This window comes from Capricornis sumatraensis, chromosome 9 (assembly GCF_032405125.1).
Source record: "Capricornis sumatraensis isolate serow.1 chromosome 9, serow.2, whole genome shotgun sequence".
Lineage (NCBI taxonomy): Eukaryota > Metazoa > Chordata > Mammalia > Artiodactyla > Bovidae > Capricornis > Capricornis sumatraensis.
The window spans coordinates 10,542,448-10,565,733 of NC_091077.1; the positions used below are offsets into that span (position 1 = coordinate 10,542,448).

Consider the following 23,286-nt stretch of genomic DNA (forward strand, 5'->3'; position numbering starts at 1 on the left):
TTGCTTTGGAGTGCTCATTTACTAGCTTCGTTTATTCATTCTATTCCACATATGAGTGAAATCAAAGGGTATTTGTCTTCCTCTATTTGTTTTATTTTACTTAGCAAAACACCCTCAAATTTTATCCATGTTGTTGCAAATGAAAGGTTTCATCTTTTTCATTCTGAGTAGTATTCCATTGTGTATATGCGTATACACACACACACACACATTTACATATATTTTCCCCCTATATCTTGGCTATTTTAAATACTGTTGTGATCAATTTAAGGGTGCATGCATCTTTAAAACTTAGTGCTTTCATGTTTGGGAGTAAATACTCAGGAGTTGAATAGCTGAATCATATGATCAGATCAGTCGCGCAGACGTGTCCTACTCTTTGCGACCCCATGGATCACAGCAGGCCAGGCCTCCCTATCCATCACCATCTCCTGGAGTTCAATCAAACTCATGTCCATCGAGTTGGTGATGCCATCCAGCCATCTCATCCTCTGTCGTCCCCTTGTCCTCCTGCCCCCAATCCCTCCCAGCATCACAGTCTTTTCCAATGAGTCAACTCTTCGCATGAGGTGGCCAAAGTATGGAGTTTCAGCTTTAGCATCAGTCCTTTGACATTCACTCTTGCCATCTCCTATTTGACCACTTCCAATTTGCCTTGATTCATGGACCTAATATTCCACGTTCCTATGCAATATTGCTCTTTACAGCATCGGACCTTGCTTCTATCACCAGTCAAATCCACAACAGGGTATTGTTTTTGCTTTGGCTCCATCTCTTCATTTTTTCTGGAGTTATCTCTCCACTGATCTCCAGTAGCATATTGGGCACCTACTCACCTGGGGAGTTCCTTTTTCAGTATCCTATCATTTTGCCTTTTCATACTGTTCATGGGGTTCTCAAGGCAAGAATACTGAAGTGGTTTGCCATTCTCTTCTCCAGTGGACCACATTCTGTCAGACCTCTCCACCATGACCTGCCCATCTTTGGTGACCCCACATGGCATGGCCTAGTTTCATTGAGTTAGACAAGACTGTGGTACATGTGATTAGATTGACTAGTTTTCTGTGATTATAGTTTCAGTGTGTCTGCCCTCTGATGGCCCCTTGCAACACCTACCATCTTACTTGGGTTTCTCTTACCTTGGACATGGAGTATCTCTTCACAGATGCTCCAGGAAAGCGCAGACACTGCTCCTTACCTTGGATGAGGGGTATCTCCTCACTGCTGCCCCTCCTGACCTTGAACGTGGAGTAGCTCCTCTCGGCCCTCCTGCACCCGCGTGGCCACTGCTCCTTGGATGTGGGGTTGCTCCTCTCAGCTGCAGCCCCTGGCCTCATGCATGGGGTAGCTCCACTCGGCCGCCGCCCCTGACCTCGGACGAAGATAGCTATAAACCTTCAAAATACAGATAGGCTTTAACTCAGGGTCCTCCAGTGTTGGCACCATTGACATTCTGAGCCAGATAATTTTTGTGGTGGCGTCTCTCCTGTGCACTGAAGGATGTATAGAGCGTCCTTGACCTACAGAGACTTGTATGTGTGACAGACAAGAATCCCTGGGGGATGAAACTGTCCATGGTTAGAATCAGAGTTTGAACTTCACTATCTTATGTATTGTGTAGCTTTGGTATAATAGCAACTTAATGATAAAGGATATGAAAAACCATGAAGGTGTCAGTAGTACAGGCACACCATGACCTGTTGTACAGCCATAAAACTAATGAATTCATCATTAGACTTGTGATTTGAGGCAGGTCTATGAGAAATTATTGAGTAAGAAGGAAAACGGGGAAAAAAGGAAAATGGGACAGAAGGTAGGAAAAAAGACTGCCCTGGTGGTGCAGTTGTAAAGAATCCACCTGCCAATACAGGAAACATGGGTCTAATCCCTGGTCTGGGAAGATACCCTGGAGGAGGAAATGGCAACTCACTCAAATATTCTTGCTTGGGAAATCTCATGGACAGAGCAGCCTGGTGTTCTACAGTCCAAGGGGTTGCCAAGAGTTGGATATGATTTAACAACGAAACAACATCTTAACAACTAAAAAACATCTCCGGTTCTTTGTTTGAAATATTGCACTCAAAGATAGGAATCCTATTCTGACCCTGTATAGAAAAGCAAAGGACTCACACACATAATTTAAGATAGAGAAAATAAATGGCTCACACATCTACATACACATTCAGCCTCAGAGATAATGAAGCAATTGCAAGGTAAGCTCATTAGCACTTCCCTGGCAGCTCAGTGGTACAGAAGCTGCCTGCCAATGCAGGAGACCTTGGTTCAATCCCCATGTCCGTAAGATCCCCTGGAGGAGAAAATAGCAACCCACTCTAGTATTCTTACCTGGGAAATTCCATGGACAGAAGAGCCTGACGGGCTACAATCACAAAGAGTAGGACAGAACCTAGCAACTAAACAACAACAAGCTCATTAGCACACCCCTCTTTACATGTGAATTTTTTTTTCACAGAAGATACTGTGAAGTGTATATCTCCAACAAATACTATTGCAGTGATGTATTTACAAGCATTCTTTGGTGTGCATATTTATTTATCTTTTTGGTGGTGCTAGGTTGTTCTTGCTCAGTGGGTTTTTCTCTAGTTGCAGTGAGGAGGGTTTACTCTTGTTTGCGGTGCATGGGCTTCTCTTTGAGGTGGCCTCTCTTATTGCAGAACATGGTCTAGGGTGTGAGGACCTCCATATTTGTCGTTCTGGGCTTTAGAGCACAGGCTCAGTAGTTGTGGTGCACAAGCTCCGTTGCGCCAAGGCAAGTGAGATCTTCCTGGACCGGGGATCCAACCCTTGTCTCCTGCACTGGAAGGCAGAGTCTTTACCACTGAGCTCCCAGGGAAGCCCAGTATCTATGTTTTTAATCAATATGAAATGTGGTCAAATATGTTTCACCAAAACATTAGAAAGAAATGCCCTGACTATATTTTATATTCCTACATCACTAATACACTAATTCTTTACTCAAACTGTTAATAAGATACATGGACATAAGTTCTACTTTTACCGGAAGCACTTTATGCCTCCTGTGTGTTCAGTCACACAATCATTTCTGACTCTTTACGACCCCATGGACTGTAACCTGCCAGGCTCCTCTGTCTGTGGGGTTCTCCAGGCAAGAATACTGGAGTGAGCTGCTGTAGTACTGGAGATAAACCCTTTACAAGGGCACTTCTCTTTCCTCCTTGTGCCAACAAGTCAGCAGGAATTCTAATTCAAGTGCAAATTCTGATGAATAGGTCCTCAGTGGGCCCTGGGACTTTGCATTTCTAGCAAGCTACTGGGCTGTGTGTTGATGGAGGTCTGAGTGTGAGGGTCACACTTTCAGTAACAAAACACTGGTTCTGTGTTTACTTCAAGTACAGGAACTTGAATTTATGTTAAATTCAGGTACAGGTATTTGAATTTATATATGGCTGAGTGACTGAACATGCACACACATACACACACAGACATATATATATATATTCATACATATATAATGCTAGTTGCTCAGTCATGTCTGACTCTTTGTGACCCCCTGGTGTGCAGCCCACCAGGCTCCTCTCTCCATGGAATTCTCCAGGCAAGAATATTTCAGTGGGTTGCCATTCTCTTCTCCAGGGGATCTTCCCAACCCAGGAGGTCTTTGTTGGTTATCCATTTTAAATATAGCAGTGTGTACATGTCCATCCCAAACTCCCTACCCCTCCCCTACATTGGAAATATAAATCATTTCTTTTGTGTGTGTGGGGAGTTTTGGATTGGATTAGATAATCTTTTCATTCTTTCAATCCTTCATGCCAGCCAGAATGAGACAAATTTATCTATGACCTCTGAAGTTATGTATTGTAAAATATGCAACCTACTTTCTGGGTTTATCCTGAGATGAGAAGATGGACTAGGGAGTTATCAAAGGCAGGCTGGAAGCCACAAGCAAGAGAGGGAAACTCATGGGGATGGAATAAAGCCTGTGTTCACCTGTGTTGCTTCTGACCTCAGTAATGAGGGATCCTGCAGAACCCAGAGCCCTTAGTCAAGGAGATAAATGGACATACTTGGCCCAAGAGGCGGAGAGACTCAAAGAGGTTCTCTGGGGATGTAGAACAGTTGTAGGTCCACCTGAAGCTTCATGTGAGTGTGTGCTAAGTTGCTTCAGCCATGTACAACTCTGTGACCCCATGGACTGTAGCCTGCCAGGCTCCTCACTCCATGGGGTTTCCCAGGTAAGAACACTGGAGTGGGTTGCCGTCCCTTGTTCTGGGGGAATCTTCCTGACCCAGGGATCAAACCTATGTCTCTTCCATCTCCTGCATTGGCAAGCAGGTTCTTTACCATTAGAAAGCCCCTGCAGCTTCATGCTAGTGAGCAAATCATCAGGCCTTCAGCAGTGTATGTGTGTGTGTGTGTGTGTGTGTCCACAAATGACAGCTGATTTCTCCGAGTACACTAAGAATCTTCCTTTCAATCTGTGTTAGTTCCCTATGACTGCTGTTACACATTACCACAATGTGGGTGCCTTATAGGGCTTCCCCTGTGGCTCAGTGGTGAACAATCTGCCTGCCATGCAGGAGACTCTGGTTCAGTTCCTGGGTTGGGAAGATGCCCTGGAGGAGGGCATGGCAACCCACTCCAGTATTCCTGCCTGGAGAATTTCGTGGACAGAGGAGCCTGGTGGGCTACCGTCCTTGGGGTTGCAAAGAATCGGACATGACTGAAGCAACTGAATACGTACACACAGGTTCCTTATAGGAACAGAAATTATTTTCTTACAGTTCTGGAGACCAAAAACCCCAAATCAAGATATCAGCAGGGACAGAGGAACCTGATGGGCTATGGTCCATAGGGCTGCAAAGAGGGCTGGATGTGACTAAATCAACCTAGCATGCACATCAACCTTTTTGGCACAAGGGACTGGTTTTGTGGAAGACAATTTTTCCTAGACCTGAGATTTCAGGATGCTTCAAGCACATTATTTTTGTTGAGTTTGTTGAGCAGGAGGTGGAACTCAGGTGGCAATGCAAGCAGTGGGGAGCAGCTGTCAATACAGATGAAGCTTCACTTGCTGGCCTGCAGCTCACCTCCTGCTGGGTGGCTCAGTTCCTAACAGGCCATGGGCTGGTACGGGTCCATGGTCTGGGGCTTGCAGACCCCTCCTTTAGGAGAGAATCCATTCTTGCCTCTAACAGCTTCTGGTGGTTCCAAGAGCTCCTTGCCTTGTGTCCACATCACTCTAATTTCTGCCTTTATGTCTGGAACTTTCTCTTGTTTGTTTTGTCTCCTCTCCTGTATCTTTTTTTTTTTTTTTTGATAAAACATTTTTAAAGTTTATTTTTTTTTATTTAGCTGTGTCAGGTCTTGTTGTGGCTTGTAGAATCTTTCTTGTGGCATGGGGTCCCTCTAGCTGTGGCACACAGACTCAGTAGTTGTGGCTCAGGCCTTCATTGCTCCAAAGCTTGTGGAATCTTAGTTCTCCAGCCAGGGATCAAACCCAAGTCCCCTGCATTGCAAGGTGGATTCTTAACTACTGGACCAGCAGGAAGTCCCTCTCCTGTGTCTTCTAAGGACAACTGACATTGGATTTAGGGCACACCCAAGCAATCCATAATTATCTCATTTTAAAACCTTAAATAAATTGGCAAAGATGCTTTTTCCAAAAAGGTCACATTCACAGGTTCCAAGTAGGCATATCTTTTGTGGTGTTGCCAGTCAAGTCACTGTGTGTTTCAGGAAGTGTAGCTCAGTCTAGTTAAGACAAAGATTTTATTGGTCCCAGGAAATAGAGCCATGAGTCAGGCAAGAGGAAACAACCATGAAAGGTGTGTTTATCCAGCCAATCACCACCATTGTCAACGGAACTTCCGCTGGGGAAGATGGGAGCCAGTAAAATATGTATGCTTCAGACTTATTTCACTCAATGGGCAAGTGATTTATACACTAATTCCTGTTGGTCTTTGGTTAAGGAGTGATTCCTGAGACATTAATTCTCTAAACATGGGCAGAGCAGACTAGAGAAATTTCTTAGGTAATGGATGCAGATATGAAAGTTTGAAGCCAGACAGAATACACTAAAGTGGTCAATGATAAGGGCTATCTTCTATATTATACTTCTCTATTCCACCTTCCTGGGATGCAGTTGCAACTGCTGGAAGGGTAGAAGCCATTTTGTGATCATAAGGGTAGAAGACCCATGGTCAATCTAGAGATAGAGCAGAAAAGCAGAAGGATCCTGAGTACTTGACAGCTAGCTCTGAACTATTCAGCTCCAGAATTCACGTATCAGGAATGAAATAAATATCATTAAGTTTGATGTGACTGAAAGTTATTCAGAAGAAAAGGGCACTTCTTCCAGTTCATTTAATTCATACAACCTCAGAAAACATCTCTGTAAATGAGTTTGCAGGGCAACATTTCCATAATAGGTATACATCCCATCACTTTGAGGATATATATTAAAAACATGAGACTCAATTTATTTTTTAAGAAATTTAAATCATCACTAAGTGTAACAGAAAATATCAGGTTCAATTCATATGAAGCTAAAATTCATATGGTTACAAACTGAAAAAGGGAACCAAAGATATAGCATGAAGGAAAATAGAGAGGGCTGTGAAGACCCAAGGAAAGTTTTTCTTTAAAACATGAGTATTAGGAAAGATAAAAACATTAAATGAAGGAAGCCAGGATGTCTGGTACTCAATATTATATGCCCAGTTACTTTTTTTTTTTTTTTTGGAAGCATGCTTTAAATTCCATTAAAATTTTTTTAATATAAATTTATTTATTTTAATTGGAGGCTAATTACTTTACAATATTGTATTGGTTTTGCCATACATCAACATGAATCGCCCAGTTACTTATGAGAGTCCTCTGAAGGCCCTGTGAATGAGAGATGGTGCCCTGCTAATGAGCCGCACAAGGGCCCCCTTCATGTCCCTGTTCCTCAGACTATAGATGAAGGGGTCCAGCATGGGGGTGACCATGGTGTACATCGCTGAGGCCACCAGACTTGTCCTAGAGGATGAAGTGACTGCAGAACTGAGGTAGACCCCTAGGCCTGTGCCATAGAACAAGGAGACCACTGAGAGGTGAGACCCACAGGTGGAAAAGGCTTTGTATTTGCTCCTGGCTGATGAAATTCTCAGGATGGAGGAGACAATCTGATAGTAAGAAAAGAGGATCCCAGAGAGAGGAAAAACACCTAGGATAATAGTGACAAAATACACCACTGTGTTATTGATGAGGGTGTCAGAACAGGCAAGCTTCAGGACTTCAGGAAGATCACAAAAAGAATGTGGGATCCTCCTGCTTCTGCAGAAAGACAGCCTCAAGATAGTCAAGGTTTCAGGCAGGGAGCCTGTGACACTGAGGCTCCAGGACCCCAGAGCCAGCAGCCCACAGAGCCGGGGGTTCATGATGACCATGTAGTGCAGGGGGTGACAGATGGCCACGAACCGGTCATAGGCCATCACGGCCAGGAGTAAATTGTCCAGGCATCCAAACACAACGAAAAAAAAAACCTGGCTGAGGCAGCCTGCATAGGTGATAACTTGACTCTGTGTCTGGATGTTCCACAGCATCTTTGGGATGGTGGTGGAGGTGAAACCGATGTCTGCAAAGGACAGGTTGGAGAGGAAGAAGTACATGGGGGTGTGGAGGTGGGAGTCTGAGATGATGGCTAGGATGATGGCCAGGTTCCCAGTGAATGTGACCAGGTACATGGACAGAAACAGCCTGAAGAGGAGAGGCTGCAGGTTTGGGTCCTCTGTGAATCCTAGGAGGAGAAAGTTCCTGATTCCTGTTTGGTTTTCTCTTTCCTTGAGTATGCCGGGCTAGCCAACAAGGAGGAAAAAAGGAACACAAAATTTACCCCAAATAAATATTCCCCAGAGAGACAGAAATGTCCTTAGTCCAAATCCAGGGAGATTATTAAGTCATTCATTTTGGCTAAGGATTGACTTCATTTGACGACAAATTGTGGTTACTGTTGATACCTACAAAAATTGTCGAGTTCAGCAGTTCTCAAATTGTGATTATCTCTGGCCATCTCATACCATATTATCAACTATATTTACTATGTTATATCCTTGGAGAAGGAAATGGCAATCCACTACAGTATTCCTGCCTGGAAAATTCCATGGACAGAGGAACCTGACAGACTACAGTCCATGGGGTTGCAAGAGTTGGACACGACTTAGCGACTAAACCACCACCACCACTACCTTATATGCCAGATCTCTAGAGTTTATTCATTTTGCATAATGAAAACTTTATACACTGAGTGAGAATTCCCTGTTTCCCTTGCCTTCTAGCCACTGACAATCAACATTATAGTCACTGCTTCTATGAAATGATGATTCTAGATGCCTCATGTGAGTGGAATCATACATCATACAGTATTTGTTCTTTTCTGTATGGTTTATTTCATTTGTTATAATGTCCTCCAGATTCATCCAAAGTGTTGCAAGCAGCAGGATTTCTACATGGTATTTTAATGTGTTTTAGGTTTAATGTCATTAATAATGACATTTAGTCTTTGCCATTATATCTCTGAGATTGCCTTTATATTAGGAAAGCTTTAGATTTTGTTTTTTGTGTTTATGAACTGAAGCTGTTATTGGCATTTTCTAGATTTCCTTATTAATGTCAAGGTTTTCTTTATTATTTATATACTTTCCCCAAATAATATTATTTTACAATGTTTGCTTGTCTTTAGGTCTAACTGCTATGAAACTTCACGAAACTGTTCAAATTTATGTTGAATTGGAATTCTTACTATTCTTTTCTTTCAGGGAAATAATTCTAGAGTTTTTATTTAATATATTTATCATAATTTAGGATATATCTATATGTATTTTTATCATCTGAACTTTCATTTTTATTCTTAGATATCTTAGAGGGCCTTTTAGAGTTATATATAAGTATTTCACAATTGATTAATAATTTAGAAAAAATAATGTTAAATCTTATCTCCATATTTCCTAATTAATTTCAAATGTTAAGTGAGGAGCAAGGGACCATATAGTCTATCAGAGGAAAATAAATAAAATACATAGATAATATAATTTATATATGAATATATATAATTTTTAAAAGTAGATGTTCTCTCTGAATAAAAAGTCTTTGCTAGAAATAAGGGGAGAAAAAATCAATAATTGGACCATAAATTGAAATATTATTAATGAGAAAATGTGCCATGCAGAAAGTTGGAATGCAAAAGATAATGTATTTTACTAATAAAAATTAGTATCTTTAACCTATAAAGCCTTAATTATAAATCATAGAAACATTAACGTCTTAGCTGGGAAAAAGGCATAAGATATTAAATATTCATAAGAAGTGTAAAAAGGGTAATAAAAGTTTGAGAATTTTTTTATAGTATTAATCCATGAGTGTGAAAGTAAAATAAGATACACTTTTCACTGAGGTAATTAAGAAGCCATTGGGAAAAATAAAGACTCAGAATGTAAAATTTCATTAAGTGGGAAGAGAAATAGCACTTCATCTACTTCTCTGAGATGATAATTGATCTGTTTTTCTGGACTGGAGAACTTAAATCCGCATACAGATCTTTTATGTTTCCTTGCACTTATCCAAGGAAAATGATCTACAAGAAATATCAAAATGTGCACAAGAATCACCTTGGAGTGATAAAATGAGTCTTGATTTTTACATTCATTTTCTTCTATTACATATTTCCCAAAACTACAGATGACCACATGTGTAGTTTATCCTCAAGAAATAAACCCGTGAAGATTTGGAAGATGTTGTTAATGAAAGTTACACATGACAAACTTAAGTAGAGCAGTAAATTAAGATAGAAGCAGAATTAATGAATTAAAAAGCAGAAAATTTCTAGAACTGAGACATTCCAGAGCTAATTCTCTGGCAAAAGCAAACATACAAGCAAAATTAGTTTGATGAATGAAATAAAAGAAAGAAAGAGAACAGATGAGCCTAAAATTAGAAATGAGAAAAATAAACATAGATGTAAGGAGATGCTCAACTTTGCAAGTACATATTAATTAAAACTTCATGCTAAAAATTAGAAAATCTCTAAGAAATTATTTCTGAGAAAATATAAGTGTCCAAAGTGGATTCAGGATGGAGGATAATAGATCAATAATTAAGGAAGGAATTAAGCAAACAACAAGGCTTACTTCCAAAAGATGCCTTCGTCGGACCTAAAGGCAGGAGCAATAGAAGAATTCCCTTTTAAATATTAAAGAAGAAAAGAAAGTTTATCATCATTACTATGAATTCCCAGGAAGTTCTAGCTAGTGCAATACAAAGAGAAAAAGATACAAAATATATTAAGTATCAAAAAAGCAATTACTGTTTGAAGATGATAGATTGGCTGAAGATAAAAAAAAATGCAATGGAAAACTTCTTTTTAAGTGTATTTTTTATTGGAGGAGGAAACCTCTTTGGACTGAAAATGATTTTAGTAAGGCAACTGATACCAAAAAAAGAAAGTAAAAACCAAGAGTCACCTTAAACTAACATTCAGTGGCATTCAAATGTTTTGCAACCATTGCTTCTATCTAGTTTCAAAACATTTTCACCACTATGGGAGGTCTCTGTACTATCTTTGTAACTTTTCTTTAAAATTTCTCTAAAACTATTCAAAAATAAAAATTAACATAAAAAGTGGGTGCAAGAGGAAAGAAAAGCCCAGCAGTTTTCATATGTGCAGTTAAGTCTCTCAGAAAATAGATCACAATCATTTCACATATTAACAAAAATGTAAGCCTCTTAGAACAGGGTCTGGAAACTTGCAAATACACAATAAATGAAAATGATACATTTACTAAATAAGTCAAATTACTTGAGTACCTCCATGTGTCAAGTATTTGTGCTAAGTTTTATATGCCTTAGTTCATTTTATCATGATCATTGCTGCTTTGATTTAACAAATGAATGTATGTGAACAGTAATACAATAATAATGATTAACATGTATAGATGCTCACAAAGTGATGGGGGTAATTGAAAAACTTCTTGCGCATTATCTCCTTTAGTTAAATTTTCATATTAACCTTACAAAGTGGATACTATTATTATCCTCTTTTCACAGATGGGGAAACTGAGACAGAGAAATAGTAAGCTTTTTGAATCACAAAGCTGTTTGAATGGGCTTGTAAGGTACAGTGGTAAAGAGTCTGCCTGCCAATGCAGCGAATGCAAGAGACCTGGGTTCAGTCCCTGGCAGTCGGGAACATCTACTGGAGTAAGAAATGGCAACCTGCTCCAGTATTTTTGCCTGGAAAATTCCATGGACAGAGGAGCCCGATGGTTTATAGTCCATGTGGTCGCAAAGAGTTGGACCCAACTAAGCATGCATGCACGTAGGTACGTGCTAACTAGGAAGAACCCCTGAGAACACCTCTTGTTTGAGTGAGTGAATAAATCAGTAAGATATGATAGATAAAAGGAAACAGGAGAATCTGATGGAGAATAGAAGCACTTGACTCCTAAAAAACAACTAAGATGGTTGCATAAGAAACCTGGAGAGATGTTGGGGGCTGAAACAAGATCAGTTTCCATCAGGAAGGTGAGAGAGTCTCAAAAATGGGTCTCAGAAGAGAGAGGAAGGAATCTGAGTGGAAGAGAGATTTTAAGAGACTTGAAATGTGCAGAGTGTTTTAAGCAAATGGACTCTTACCAACTGTGTTATCCTCATTTGTGCCATCCAAGTTAATACTCTGAGAGTTCTGCCTGCCTCCATACCTGTTTGGAGGTAATGTCCTCAATGAGCCTCTAGTTCCCTGGATCCTTTCATCCCTGGGTAATGGATGCTCAACTCAGCTCCAATGAAGTGCAAGGAGGTGGCGTCAGGCATCCATTCTCTGAAAGGGCACCGCTGAACTTCCTCCTTTCTGGGACAGTTGAACTGCAGTGAGAGGATTAAGGGGCATTTTCACTGTTTCTATGGCTTCCAAGGTTGAATTCTCAGAAGTGCTCATTAAGTTAATTGTTCCACTGTTACTCTGTTCTCTGAGCAATTTGGTTCCCACTAGTGAGGAAGCCAAACTAGAAAGGAGCTTCTGCTAGTTTTGTTCCCTTGGGAACATCTTGGATGTAAGAGATGCTTACCTCTCCCCATGCACTTTAGTCACAATGCTCTTCTCTCCAGGATCTGATCTCGGTTATCTTTTCCCACAAGCACTTCTTCAACATTTGATGTGGAATTTCTTTGTCTATCAAGGGCATGATAGAACATTTTTTCAAGACCATGTGAATGTCAAACATCTTAACTTTGAATTATGATCAAGGATATGGGTCGCACCTGACTATCAACAAAGCCAGGCCAATGACTTTGCCCCAACTTCTGCTCTTATTGTTGAAGGTGCATTCTGGAGAAGGTTCCAGGAATACAATAGGAGAAATAGTGTGAGAAGGGGATTGGCTGGCTGTTCAGGCAGACTCCAAGGGAATATGTGGCTTTTCAAGGTCAAAACTTCAGGGTCAAGTTCATTGGATGGCCCTCAACAATTTAGTCCAGAGAGAATGGACTATCTTAAATAGTTCACAAGAGAGTGACTTTGTTTTCTATATCTCTCTCTTTTTTTAAAAAAATTATTTTTTAATTGAAGGATAATTGCTTTAGAGAATTTTGTTGTTTTCTGTCAAACATTGACATGAATCAGCCTTTGGTATACATATCTTTTATAAGTGAAACCTAAAAAATAAAACAAACTAGTGAATATAATAAAAAAGAAAAGAAACAGACTCACAGACATAGAATTTTTTTTTCTTTTTTTTTGACTGCATTGCTCAGCATGTAGAACTTCCCTGACCACGGATTGAACCCATGCTCTTTCCACTGAAAGTGAGGAGTCTTAACCACTGGATCACCAGGGAAGTCTGGACTCAAAGACATAGGGAACAAACCAGTGGCCAACAATGGGAAGAGGGAGGGGAGAGGGGCAAGACAGGGGCAAGGGATTAAGAGGTACAAACTGCCATGCATAAGATAAGCCACAAAGATATACTGTAGAACACAAGGGATAGAGCCAATATTCTATGCTAACAGTAAATGAACTATAATCTCTAAAAATTGTGACTCACTATGTGACTACACCTGAATCTTAAATATTATTTTTTGCAAAGTTTAAACTTTTTGATTATGTTTTGGGATATAGTCAGTTAACAATGTTGTGGTTGTTTCAGGTGAACGGCAAAGGAACTCAGCCTTACATATACGTGTATCCATTCTTCCAAACCACCATCCCATCCAGGCTGGCACATAACATTGAGCAGAGTTCCATGTGCTACACACTAAGTCCTTGTTGGTTATCCATTTGGAATATGACAGTGTGTACATGACTTCCCCATACTCCCTTACTCTCCCTTCCCCCTGACAACCATAAATTCACTTTCTAAGTCTGTGAATCTCTTTCTCTTTTGTAAGTAAGTTCATTTGTATCAATTCTTTTCAGATTCCACGTATAAGAGATGCAATACAATATTTCTCCTTCTCTGTCCAACTTACTTCACTCAGTATGACACTCTCTAGGTTCATCCATGTTGCTGCAAGCAGCATTATTTCATTCTTTTTAATGGCTGAGTTGTATGTACCACTTCTTCTTTATTCATTCCTCTGTTGATGGACATTTAGGTTGCCTCCACGTCTTGGCTATTATAAACAGTGCTGCAATGAACATTGGAGCGTATGTATCCTTTCATGTTGCTTTTCTCTGGATATATGCCCAGGAGTGGGACTGCAGGGTCATATGGTAGCACCATTTTTAGTTTTTTAAGGAACCTCCATACTGTTCTCCATAGTGACTGTACCAATTTACATTCCCACTGACAGAGTAGGAGGGTTCCCTTCTCTCCATATTCTCTCCAGCATTTGTCGTTTGTGGATTTTATTTTATTTTATTTCTTTTTTAATTGAAGGATAATTGCTTTACATAATTTTGCTGTTTTCTGTCAAACCTCAACATGAATCGGCCATGAAAGTGAAAGTGAAGTCGCTCAGTCGTGTCCGACTCTTTGCAACCCATGGACTCTATGGGATTCTCCAGGTAAGAATACTGGAGTGGGTTGCCATTTCCTTCTCCAGGGGAGCTTCCTGACCCAGGGATCGAACCCAGGTCTCCTACATGGCAGCCAGACGCTTTAACCCCAGCCATAGGTATACATATATTCCCTCCCATTTGAACCTCCCTCCTTCCCATCTCCCTCCCCATTCCACCACACTAGGTTGATACAGAGTCCCTGTTTGAGTTTCCTGAGACATACAGCAAATTCTCATTGGCTATCTATTTTACATATGGTAATGTAAGTGTCCATGTTACTCTTTTCATACATCTCACCCTCTCCTCCCCATTCCCCATGCCCATTAGTCTATTCTCTATGTCTGTTTCTCCATTGCTGCCCTGTAAGTAAACTCTTCAGTACCATTTTTCTAGATTCCATATATGTGCATTAGTATATGATATTTATCTTTCTCTTTATGACTTACTTCACTCTGTTTAATAGGCTCTAGGTTCATGCATCTCATTAGAACTACCTCAAATGTGTTCCTTTTTATGGCTGAGTAACATTCCACTGTGTACATGTACCACAACTTCTTTATCCATTCATCTGTTGATGGACATCTAGCTTGCCTCCATGTTCTAGCTATTGTAAATAGTGCTGCAATGAACGATGGGATATGTGTGTCATTTTAAGTTTTGATTTCCTCAGGGTGTATGCCTAGGAATGGTATTCCTGGGTCTTATGGTGGTTTTATTCCTAGTCTTTTCAGGAATCTCAATATCATCTTCCATAGTGGCTGCATCAATTTACATCCCCACCAACAGTGCAAGAGTGTTCCCACACCCTCTCCAGCATTTATAGTTTGTAGACTTTTTGATGATAGCCATTCTGACCAGTGTGAAGTGATATCTCATTGTAGCTTTGATTTGTGTTTCTCTAATAATGAGCAATGTTGAGCATCTTTTCATGTGTTTGTTAGCCATCTATATGTCTTCTTTGGAGCAATGTCTGTTTAGGTCCACCCCTCCCCTTTTTGATTGGGTTGTTTGTTTTTCTGGTATTGAGTTGTATGGGCTACTTGTATATTTTGGAGATTAATACTTCATCAGTTGTTTCATTTGCTATTACTTTCTCTCATTCCAAAGGTTGACTTTCCCCCTTGCTTATAGTTTCCTTTGCTGTGCAAAAGCTTTTATGTTTAATTAGGTCCCAAGTGTTTACTTTTGTTTCTATTTCCATTACTCTAGGAGGTGGGTCATAGAGGATCTTGCTTTGATTTGTCATCAAGTGTATTGCTTCTTGGAGAAGGCAATGGCACCCCACTCCAGTACTCTTGCCTGGAAAATCCCATGGATGGAGGAGCCAGGTGGGCTGAAGTTCATGGGGTTGCTAAGAGTTGGACACAACTGAATGACTTCACTTTCACTTTTCACTTTCATGCATTGGAGAAGGAAAGAGCAACCCATTCCAGTGTTCTTGCCTGGAGAATCCCAGGGATTGGGGAGCCTGGTGGGCTGCTGTCTATGGGGTTTCACAGAGTCGGACACGACTGAAGTGAGTAAGCAGCAGCAACAGCAGCAGCAGTGGCGGCAGTTCTGCCTCTGTTTTCTTCTAAGAGTTTCATACTTTCTGGTCTTACATTTAGGTCTTTAATTCATTTTGAGTTTACATTTGTGTATCGTGTTAGGAAGTATGGACTTAGGGCATCCCCCTTTAGGATGACTGTAGCCCCAGCTACTGAGCCTGCACTCCCTAGACCCATGCTCCATAACAAGAGGTGCCACTGCAATAAGAAGCCTGAAAAACGCAATGAAGAACAGCCCCCAACTGCTACAACTATAGAAAGCCCGAGTGTAATAGGGATGTTCAGTGCAGCCAAAGATAATAAATAAATTTTTAAAGAGTCTTAAAAATGATGTGGCCAAGTGTATTCTTTGTCATGTATCATTAGAGTAATAGATTTTAGCTTTTCAATGTCATCAATCTTGTAGTTGACCCAGTCTCCCTTCTTTCTTATGGCTGTTATGCAAAATAGAGTCAAATCTGGGATTCTGCTATTCTATTTGTACAGGGATTTATGGTCCATTCTTATCATGTGTAAAAAATGTTTTGCTGAAGAAGGGAAGGGCAACACATTCCAGTATTCTTGTCTGGAGAATTCCATGGACAGAGGAGCCTGGTGAGCTATCATCCACAGGGTCACAAAGTCAGACACGACTGAGCACACACGCATGCACAAATGTGTGCATGCGGGGGGAGAGGGGATGGTTTCAGGATGATTCAAGCACACTGCATTTATTGTGCACTTTATTTCTATTATTATTATATCAGTTCCTCCTTAGATCATCAGGCATTAGATCCTGGAGCTTGGGGACTCCTGCTTTAGCTCACTCCCCTGGGGATTCTGCACATGAAACATTTTCATATGTTCTCTTTCTGTTTGGAAGACATATTCCTGTGGTTCTCAAGTGGGGGTGATTTAGCCTCTTGGGGTATATGAAGACATTTTTAGTCCTTGTAACTTGGCTGGTGATGCTACTGGCATCCATATCCAGGGATATGGCTAAACATTCTACAATGTACAAGACAGCCCCTATAGCGAGGAATGACCCAAACCAAACATCAGTGGTGCCAAGGCTGAGAAATTCTGCTCCACATTATACATCCTCTTTCTTCCTGGGGGATACTGAGCTTTATGATTTAGACCTAACAGAGGAAAGTGCATATGGAGAGAAATTGGCTTAATAATGTGGGAATAAAAAGCTGGAGCATTACAAAAATTACTCTTGTATGTAACAACAGCTGACATTTATTTAGGACTTGTCACCTACATTCATTATGCAGAAGCTTTGCCATTTTATTCCATTTAATCCTCTTGTCACCCTTCTGAGGCTGACCTTGATCTAGGTTCATCTCACAGACAGAGAAACTGAAGCCCATGGGGGTGGAGTATTCTTTGGATAAAGAAGTTGTGGTACATATACACAATAGAATAGTACTCAGCCATAAAAAGGAACACATTTGACTCAGGTCTAATAAGGTGGCTAAACCTAGAGCCTATTACACAGAGTAAAAGAAGTCAGAAAGGGAAAGACAAATATCATATATTAACACATATGTATGGAATAGAAAGATGGTACTGATGAACCTATTTGCAGGGCAGCAATGGAGACACAGACATAGAGAAAAGACTTGTGGACTCATCAGGGGATGGGGAGGGTGAGATGAATAGAGTCAGTATCTTTAACATATATATTACCTGATGTAAAATTAGAATAGCCAGTGGAAATTTACTGTATGATGAAGGGAGCTCGAATCTGCTGCTTTGTGATAACCTAGAGGTGTGGGATGGGGTGGGAGATGGAAGGGAGGTGCAAAGGAGAGGAGAGATACCTATACCTATGGCTGATTCATGTTATATGAAGCTAATATAATATTGTAAAGCAAGTATCTTTTAATTAAAAAGAGATTATTTTTTTTAAAAGAGAGAAAATAAAATCTAAGAAAGAAAAAAATAATGCAATGAAATATATTTATTTTATCACTGAGAAAAAAATCACCAATGCTTTTGCTTAATGGGCTCTTCTCTCTTGTCTGTCAGTTTGGGGTCTCCTAATGCCATTATCTTCTCCTGTGTTGCAACCACTAGCTAGAAATGCTTCACATGAAAACTAATTTTGCACCCAAAGAAGATCTGATTTGTTTAACTAGCTTGACCCTGGTCACCAGGCTTAGTTTTCTCAGATGCCTTTGAATTAATTTATACTTTATTGTTAAATGCCTTTATAATAAATAATTACTTATTTAAATCATTACTTATTTTATTTAAATTATATTGATTTATAATAAATTAATATTAATATTTATTTTATTTAAATTATTGTTTTAATACACTAATTAAAAAGGCATGACTCCACGCATAATTTCCATAAGCTATGTTAATGACATGGTATTTTCTACTCACTTGATTAGAATGTACAATGGACAATCATGAAGTACGACATTGAGTCATCAACCAAATTTATCACCCAGAAAATATTTCAAAATCGCTAATTTTGAAATCTCACAAAATCTGTTTAAATTATATAAAAATTATCTGAAGGCACATGAAAATAAGTGTTCCAGTGAATTTTCTAAAACTATTTTAATCATGATACCAAAAGCCAACAGCCTTCTACAATAGCAGCGGTATAAGAAAAAGAAAAAACAAAGACTAATCTCTAATTTTCATATTATTTTAAAAACTCCCAGAAAATAGCAATAAAATATAAATATATTCAACAATTTATCATGAAAACCAAATACTATGACCAGGTAACATTTAACCCTAGCAAGCAACCAACATTTCATAATGATAATGTATTTATTACAGTAGAGCAAATAAGTAGAAAAAAATCATCCAAAAAATAAGATCATCTTTTTGAATGCTAAAGCTACTGCATGAAAAGAGTTCTGAGGAAACAAAATAGGTTTAATTACTATGAAAAAAGTTTCCTTGGTCATCAGCTTATACCAACCTGCACATGAAAATATTTGAGAACTGGTTTTCAAACCAGTTCCAGTATTCCCATCAATACACTCCACAAGGACCTGAGACTGAGCCTAATAGCTCAATAGGGTAAGACCTAAAACCAAGGGGGAAATAGGCAGTTTTAAAATTCAAACCGCTCGGAATGCTCCCTCAGCCAAGCCTTACAAACAGTAAAGCCTTAGTCATCTGAGCAAGCAATTTTAATGTCTTCCAAATGTTTGTAAGGTAGTAAGTTTATATTGTAAACTTACAGTATAAATTTTCAGTCAAAGTAGAACTTAAGTCCAAGTACATTTGTCGACAACTGAAGTAGAGTTATAGAGTGTTAGCTGTGGAGGGATGTACAGTGACATAGCATGTTTTTCTAGCAGAAGAATGTTTAACTATGATGAATAAGATCCAGACCTAGAATGCTGGCAAACATTTCCCCTGCAACAGCCCTTGGTGAGGCATATATTTCAGTGTCTCCACCCTCTTAATTGGAGAAGGAAGTGGCAAACCACTCCAGTACTCTTGCCTAGAAAATCCCATGGACAGAAGATCCTGACAGGCTACAGCCCATGGGATTACAAGAGTCAGACACAACTTAAGTGACTCAATCTTTTTTAATATATTAATTTAAACCTTATTCTCCCTTTGTTGATAATGATGGTATGTAGCACTTGATTTAGGAGAAGGCAATGGCACCCCACTCCAGTACTCTTGCCTGAAAAATCCCACGGACGGAGGAGCCTGGTAGGCTGCAGTCCATGGGGTCGTGAAGAGTCGGACACGACTGAGCGACTTCACTTTCCCTTTTCACTTTCATGCATTGGAGAAAGAAAAGGCAACCCACTCCAGTATTCTTGCTTGGAGAATCCCAGGGACGGCAGAGCCTGGTGGGTTACCATCTATGGGGTCGCACAGAGTCGAACACGACTGAAGCGACTTAGTAGTAGTAGTAGTACCCTCTTAATATTCAACTAAAAAAAAATTATTACATCAAAATTGTATGCCAAAGAGCTTACCTTGCAATTATTTCATTTCCTATAATATTAAATATATGTGTAGAATCATTCAGTTCAGTTCAGTTGCTCAGTCATGTCTGACTCTTTGCGACCACATGAACTGCAGCATGCCAGGCTTCCCTGTCCATCACCAGCTCCAGGAGCTTTCTCAGACTCATGTCCATCAAGTCGGTGATACCATCCAACCATCTCATCCTCTGTCGTTCCCTTCTCCTGCCTTCAATCTTTCCCAGCATAGGGGTCTTTTCCAGTGAGTCAGCTCTTTACATCAGGTGGCCAAAGTAGTGGAGCTCCAGCTTCAGTATCAGTCTTTCCAATGAATATTCACAACTGATTTCCTTTGGATTGACTGGTTTGATCTGGTAGAATCGTTAGCCCATACTGCCTCCTTTTAAAACTGACCAGTCAAGTTCTTTGCCTTCATATAAGAAATTCAGCATGTTTTTGCTCCTGTTTTTCTTTTAAATTATTATATGCTTTCAACCTAAGAATTGGATTTTTATGATCAAGATTACTGTTTGCCCTTAGATATGTCATTATGTATACAAATATTTGTGAAGAATTTCTGAGAATTTAAAATTTTGTGTAGTAAAATCTGTGTCAGTCATCTTATGCTCTCTCCAATATTTTTTTAACTGAAGTAATTGAGCCATCACTCAAATATTCTTCACTTGCAAATCCTTGCCTTAAACAAAAATGAAAAGGAATACTCTTCTTCATACGTGGTGCAAATGCATCACACTTTTGCATATTTTGAACTACTTTCTACATCTCTTATTCCTCATGGTCCTTTCATTCTAAATCTATTCTAAAAGTTGCACATGATAGCAAGGTTAAAGGCTCAGGGCTACATATAATGATTCTTTGATCAGATTGTGAAAATGGCACTTGCTTCTGCTGATTGCCTGCTATTTCCATTTCTTTGATTTAAACTTCTCTATAAAATTTCAGCAACTTGCTCCATTAACTTTTTTCTACTTTCCTAAATTGATTCACCTCCTTAAGTGAAATATATGGAAATGCCCATATATCTCATAAGACTGGGTGCATCTGCTAAGAATAATTTCTTTGTTATTGATAGATAAATGCTATATATAGTTCAGTTTAGTCCCTCAGTCATGTCCAACTCTTTGCGACCCCATGGACTGCAGCACACCAGGCTTCTCTGTCCATCACCAACTCCCAGAGCTTGCTTCCAGAGGATGAGATGGTCGGATGGCATCACAGACTCAATGGACATGAGTCTGAATAAACTCTGGAGTTGGTGATGGACAGGGAGGCCTGGCATGCTGCAGTCTGTGGGGTCACAAAAGGCAGACATGACTGTGTGACTGAACTGAACTGAACTGAAAAGATTATCTGGGAAGGAGACTATATCAGGGTCATTTGTCCTTGGGCTGAAGAAATGCCCGTGATAGCAGAGCTAAAGCCCTGGGGCCACCTCTTGTGATTCTTTGATCAAACTGTGAAAGTAGCACTTTCTCCTTCAACTTACTGTTTGCTATTTCCATTTCTTAGATTTCGACTTCTTGGATGGAGAAACAGTGGAAACACTGTCAGACTTTATTTTGGGGGGCTCCAAAATCACTGCAGATGGTGATTGCAGCCACAAAATTAAAAGACGCTTACTCCTTGGATGAAAAGTTATGACCAACCTAGATAGTATATTCAAAAGCAGAGACATTACTTTGCCGACTAAGGTCCGTCTAGTCAAGGCTATGGTTTTTCCAATAGTCATGTATGGATGTGAGAGTTGGACTGTGAAGAAGGTTGAGCGCCAAAGAATTGATGTTTTTCAACTGTGGTGTTGGAGAAGACTCTTGAGAGTCCGTTTGACTGCAAGGAGATCCAACCAGTCCATTCTGAAGGAGATCAGCCCTGGGATTTCTTTGGAAGGAATGATGCTAAAGCTGAAGCTCCAATACTTTGGCCACCTCATGTGAAGAGTTGACTCATTGGAAAAGGCTCTAATGCTGGGAGGGATTGAGAGCAGGAGGAGAAGGGGACGACAGAGGATGAGATGGCTGGATGGCATCACAGACTCAATGGACGTGAGTCTGAGTGAACTCCGGGAGATGGTGATGGACAGGGAGGCCTGGTGTGCTGTGATTCATGGGGTCACAAAAAGTCGGACAAGACTGAGTGACTGAACTGAACTGATGCAACTTCAGCAACTTACTCCACTAGCTTTTCTGTCCTGTCATCTCTGCCTCATCTTAGTTATTTTTCTACTCTCCCAAATTGATTCACATCCTTAAGTGAAATAAGGTTGTGAATATATATCTCACAGACTGGGTATATCTCTTAATGATTTCCTTATGAAATGTTATATACAGATCAAATTGATTTCACTTTAGTGAGTGAATAATTGTGAGTTATCTTACCTTTTCGGAAAATAAAAATTACCTTGGTGACTAAATCCAGTGACATAATTTCATGAATCTCAGGTTATCACTTTTTGTTCATCATTTCTTTGACATCACTACCATAATATTTCTTCTCCAAAATGTAGACTTTAGCATTTAGTGTGTTTCATAGCAAGGCATCCCATTTTATTCCCTCTAGGATCTTGTTCTTTAGCTCAGTGTGCATGCTTGTCATCAGTGCGTGCTCAGTTGCTCGGTTGTGTCTGACTCTATGACCTCAGGGATTGTAGCCCACCAGACTCTTCTGTCTGTGGGATTTTTCGGGCAACAATACTAGAGTGGGTTACCATTTTCTTCTCCAAGAGATCTTCTTGACCCTGGGATCCAACCTCCATTTGCTGCATCTCCTGCATTGCAGACAGATTCTTTACCTGCTGAGCCATTGTTATCAGAGTCACTAGGAAAGCTGATCATCAAGGCATATCTCCAAAGCTAGTCCAGGTGAAACACCAATTTCAATAAAAAGTTTGACATAATAATGTCTAGAGTCTAAGATGACCTTAACTAAAATGAAGCACATATTTATACCAGATTTTAACTATGAAAATTATTTTTTCTGGTGTACATTTACTTACCAATGTATGTAAAACCAGTGTCCATATATAAAGGGATTTATCACTGGCATGAAAGATTGTTATAATTATATTTTATATTGAATCATCCTTCTTCTTCTGCTTGAAAACTTACATTGTTACCTACAAATATGATTCCTTCCATTGTTCTAAATGAAATATCTTTCCAATTCTAAATTTTATCATAACCACTAAAGGACATTGAATGAGCAATATAAATATTATATGTGTGTGTGTGTGTGTGTATCTCCAAAGTCCAGCTCACGAGGGAGCTTAAATTCCTTCTGGTCCTGTGATTCAAAGTCACAGATTTTTGAACAAACAGGCATATCCTTTTAACCTGGATGGTTACCTACATGAAAACCTCAATGGAATCACTTTTTAATACAGTTATATGAAATAGACTTGAATAACTGAATAATTATAAATGCTATTCAAATATCAGAACAAATGTCTAGAATGAGAAGCCATACGTTATTATAATTTCACTCAGCTGTTCACTTGGATTATTTTATCAGTTGGTTGCTGCATAACAAGTTGTCCTAAAAGCAAATGGTTTAACATAATGTCTTCACTCTAAAACAGGAATGCACTATGAGGATTTGATCTGAGTTCTGATAGTCTCTTCTTCATGTGTCTGCTGTCAGCTGTCAGACTCTATTTTGTGTTGTAATGTTCCCTCCATGACGGTGTGTGCAGTTGTAGTGCTCTTCTGTTTTGAGTCATTTTATGCCAATTTCTTCTTTTTATATACTCAGGTTAGTCTTTAGT

At 39.7% G+C, this 23,286-nt stretch overlaps 1 protein-coding gene across 1 annotated transcript; it reads right to left on the minus strand.

Annotated features, from left to right (window-relative positions):
- Positions 1 to 6,848: 6,848 nt before the first annotated feature.
- LOC138085620 (olfactory receptor 7C2-like) lies at positions 6,849 to 22,326 on the minus strand. Its single transcript, XM_068980089.1, has 2 exons — positions 22,231 to 22,326; positions 6,849 to 7,823 (listed from the first exon to the last, which is right to left on the minus strand). Exons 1-2 carry the CDS (start codon positions 22,324 to 22,326, stop codon positions 6,849 to 6,851), a joined length of 1,071 nt encoding a protein of 356 aa, XP_068836190.1.
- Between the last annotated feature and the right edge of the window lie 960 nt (positions 22,327 to 23,286).